This window comes from Beta vulgaris, chromosome 6 (genome assembly GCF_026745355.1).
Source record: "Beta vulgaris subsp. vulgaris cultivar EL10 chromosome 6, EL10.2, whole genome shotgun sequence".
In the NCBI taxonomy this organism is placed as follows: domain Eukaryota; kingdom Viridiplantae; phylum Streptophyta; class Magnoliopsida; order Caryophyllales; family Amaranthaceae; genus Beta; species Beta vulgaris.
Genome location: NC_079207.1, coordinates 3,029,345 through 3,033,119, shown reverse-complemented (window position 1 = coordinate 3,033,119; position 3,775 = coordinate 3,029,345). Strand labels below are relative to the sequence as shown.

Below are 3,775 nucleotides of genomic sequence, written 5' to 3'. Positions count from 1 at the left end.
AAATGAATTAGCAGAAAAAACGAAATAAAATAGAAGAAAAAATAAACGAAATACAATAGCATAAAAAACGAAATGAAATAGCAAAAAAAAAACGTAATAAAATAAAATGGCAGAAAAATATGAAGTAAAAATAGCATAAAAAACGAAATGAAATAGCAGAAAAAAAACGAAAAAAATAGCTTAAAAAATAGCAGAAAAAAAAGAAAGAAAAAAAGAAATAAAAATTGACAAAAAAGAATACCTGAATGTTGAAGAAGACGAAGAAAACCAACGAAGAAGACGAAGAAAACCGAAGACCAACGAAGACGACGGATCGGAGCAGCGAATTGTTGCGGTGGAAGACGAGCGTCGGCGCCGGCAGCAAAGAAGAAAGTGAGAGAGAGAGAGAGAGAGAGAGAGTGAGAGAGAAATTTAGGGATAGCCGTTTAGGAACTTAGAGTCTTAGACTGAGACTCTGTGTGTGAGAGAGAGATATCAGAGAGTGGATGTTCATTTTTTTAGGGTTAGCGTCGTTTTTTTGGCTGATATTAGTTTTAGATAGTTCATATTTTTTGGGCCCAAATTCTTTGGGCTAGACAAATTAATTTTTAGTTTAATTATTCGGGTTAGGTTATACGGGTTGACCCGACCTGATTTTGACCCATTTACAAATCAGGTCAAGCGGGTCATTTTCAGGTCTGAAAATTCGACCTGAACCTGACCCATTTAACTTTCAGGTCGGGTTCAGGTCGACCCATTTAATATTTCGGGGTGAAAATCTCAACCCAAACCCGCTAATTTTGGGTCGGGTTCGGGTCAGGTTGTCAGGTTGGGTCGACTTTTGCCAGGCCTACAAACAACTTGATAATTATATCTCAAAATACAAGTGATTGAACAACAATACTCCAATATCTACATCTCGAAGAAAAAATAAGAATTTGTATCTTAATCTATCTAACTTCATCACACTTAATTTTAATTTGACATGTCATAAACTTAGCTTGGTGCATCGTGTATGTACGTAGTTTTTTTCTTGGGTAAGAACGAAGAAGTGGCTCGGATATTGCTCGGGTCTTAATGGGTCAGGCACTTGGGAGTAAGGGGAAAGGGTAAGTGGAATCCCAACCCTCAAAGTGCCTCTACCACTAGAACAAGTACTACTTGGTGTGTATCGTGTATGTAGTGCTAAGTATACATATATGCACTTTATAAGATACACCGATTTTCTTTTGGTAATATATAAAAACTGTTATTACGTACAATATTATTAGTTAATCTCAAAATACGAAGTATATTTTTTGAATAACTTTTTGTGATCATTATCAATGAATAATTAAAGATATTAATAATAAAGTAATAAACAGATATTAATAGTAAAAATTACTCTTTAGCCATTGATACCTACAAAGCATGAATTAATATTGCTAATTTCCATCGATAACAAAAGAACTCAAAGGAAAATCACATCTTATTAAACAAAAAAGAAACTAAAAATTACACAAAAAAAAAGAAAGAATCTGTAAATTTTCATGTCTCTAAAACAAAAGCATCAGATCTTGTGCAACTTCTCAGCTCCAACACGAGGGTTATCCTTAGCAATTGCAAGTCTTCCAAGAACCTTATAATTATAGTTGCACTGATGATCTTCAGGGTACCTATGAGACTTACAGAAATTTCTCCGACATTTACAGCTAAATGACACCAATCCAAGCTTCTTCCTACAGAACCAACACTTGGGTATATCACTCTCCTTTTTCTCAGCCTCAATGTAGTCCATAATATATATCTCTTTTTCTTTCCCTTCTAATGAAATTAAGCTCATCTCCTCCTCCAACTCATCTATATCAGAATCCTTCTTCACGTTCACGACGTGGTCTTTGTAACACTTTGAGCATAGATTCATCGTCGCTGCTGTTCCAAAGAAGCCGCATCCATTGGCGCACAGGATTGGCTCGTTGGAAGCTGTTTGGGTGTTCATCTTCGAGTTCGTACGTGAAAATTTTGATAGGATTTACAACGGTTGTAGGGGATATTTTTTTAGCAGACACTGAATAATATGATTTGGTTAGGATGGAGAAAAGTGAAAAAACTATTAGTGGGGTTTGCCTATTTATTAATGATGAGGTAATCTAAACCGAATCAAATACATAAACGTATTAAGAGTCGAATTAGGAAATTGGCTTAAGCTTAACGTTGGTTTATGATTTCTCTTGCTAATCTTGTTTTCGTAGGGTCATTAGGGTAATTTCATTGTTTCCTAGTTAATTGTTAGTCACGTAGCCCATATTTTCCATAATTACAAAATAAATACAACCAAAGATGCGTGTTCTAGTACGGACTCAATACATAATTCCACTTCGACTAGGACTTTAGATTAGATTTATGTTTTACTTGATGTCTATCTCCGTTTTCTTGAGTCAAGATTCAAGAAGAGTATCCCTATATGAAATCAATAGTATTGGGCCTCATACTCCAACCAAATGTTCACACCCTGAGCCCGTGTTCATAATAATGGGTCCTTCCTCTTATTTCTGACTAACAATAAGCCAAGATGTTCACCTACTCTAATACTAGAACAGTTCGAGAATATACGAAGATTACGAACACCATTAGAATTGTACAATGTGTACATAAGTCATGTCAATTAATAAGAGTAAAATTAGTTTGCAACAAGATTTGAACCTGTGACCTCTTGCTATTATACATAACACAATTATCATCTCAACCAACTTTTAATCATGCTTTAAGTGTTCACATTATTATATTTGAACCTTTTAAATGTTGTGTTTTTCTTAATACTCCCTCCGTCACAAAATATAGTTCCCATTTTCCTTTTTTCACGGTAATTTATGCAAGTAGAATCTAAGAGAGTAAGAGGGATAGTAAAGATTTTTTGTTTATTTAAATAAATGATGTATGGGAAATGATGAATTTAGGAAAGAGAATGGAGTATATTGATGAAAGAACATTAGTTTTAACATTTAATTGGTTGAATAAACAAAGGAAAAAACAAAATTCAAGAAGCAAATAAATGATGGGACACAGTTTTTTTTAGACAAATTACGGAAAAATGTGGAACTACATATGGAAACTATATTTTGGGACACCCAAAATGGAAATGAGAACTATATTTTGGGACGGAGGAAGTATATTATTGTGGGAATGCAAAAAAATGCATATCAAGTTCGAAAACACAATACCAACCCGAGGCAATGCCCGGACCCAAATACTAGTAAATATATTAAAAGGCGTGTTTGACACATCTATGTGCCACGTGACACCTTTAATCTGCCACTAGAATTTCGCCACGTGTCTTAACCAACAATAAGTCAGGTGATCAATATTTAAAAAAATATATATATGCTGAAACCTGGGCTCAAACCCCTAACCGTAAGTAAGGATTTCCAAAGATTTACCATCTAATCTAACATATTTTAGTGATTTCAGTTTCCACAAAATTATAGATATGTGTTGTAATTAGTAATGTGACATTTAATGCCTACTTTTAGCCATAATGTTTATTTTTCTTATTTGATTTCTTTTTTGTAGTCATCTCCTTGCTCCATCTCTCTTTTCGAAATTCACCATGATCATTAGAGTCCTCTACTTCGTAATGAATGGTTTAGTGTTATAAATTATTCTTGATGCTAATCAAAACTTATTGTTGTTGTTCGAGAATAAGAATCAGGAGATGAAGTTCAAAGGAACAAATGACCTATTAATAAGAATTAAGATACATTTACCACTACATCAAGTGATATATGGTGTAATCATTTTAAAATTAAATTACTAATAG

General features: G+C 33.7%; 1 protein-coding gene across 1 annotated transcript; it reads right to left on the bottom strand.

Moving 5' to 3' along the window:
* Positions 1 to 991: 991 nt before the first annotated feature.
* On the bottom strand, positions 992 to 1,957 carry LOC104885372 (zinc finger A20 and AN1 domain-containing stress-associated protein 6-like). The gene has a single exon (XM_010670064.2). It carries the CDS (start codon positions 1,955 to 1,957, stop codon positions 1,529 to 1,531), a length of 429 nt encoding a protein of 142 aa, XP_010668366.1. The 3' UTR covers positions 992 to 1,528.
* Between the last annotated feature and the right edge of the window lie 1,818 nt (positions 1,958 to 3,775).

Bases quoted from the DNA above. Each gene is read 5' to 3' on its own strand.
- LOC104885372 (XM_010670064.2), bottom strand. From the start codon at position 1,957: ATGAACACCCAAACAGCTTCCAACGAGCCAATCCTGTGCGCCAATGGA.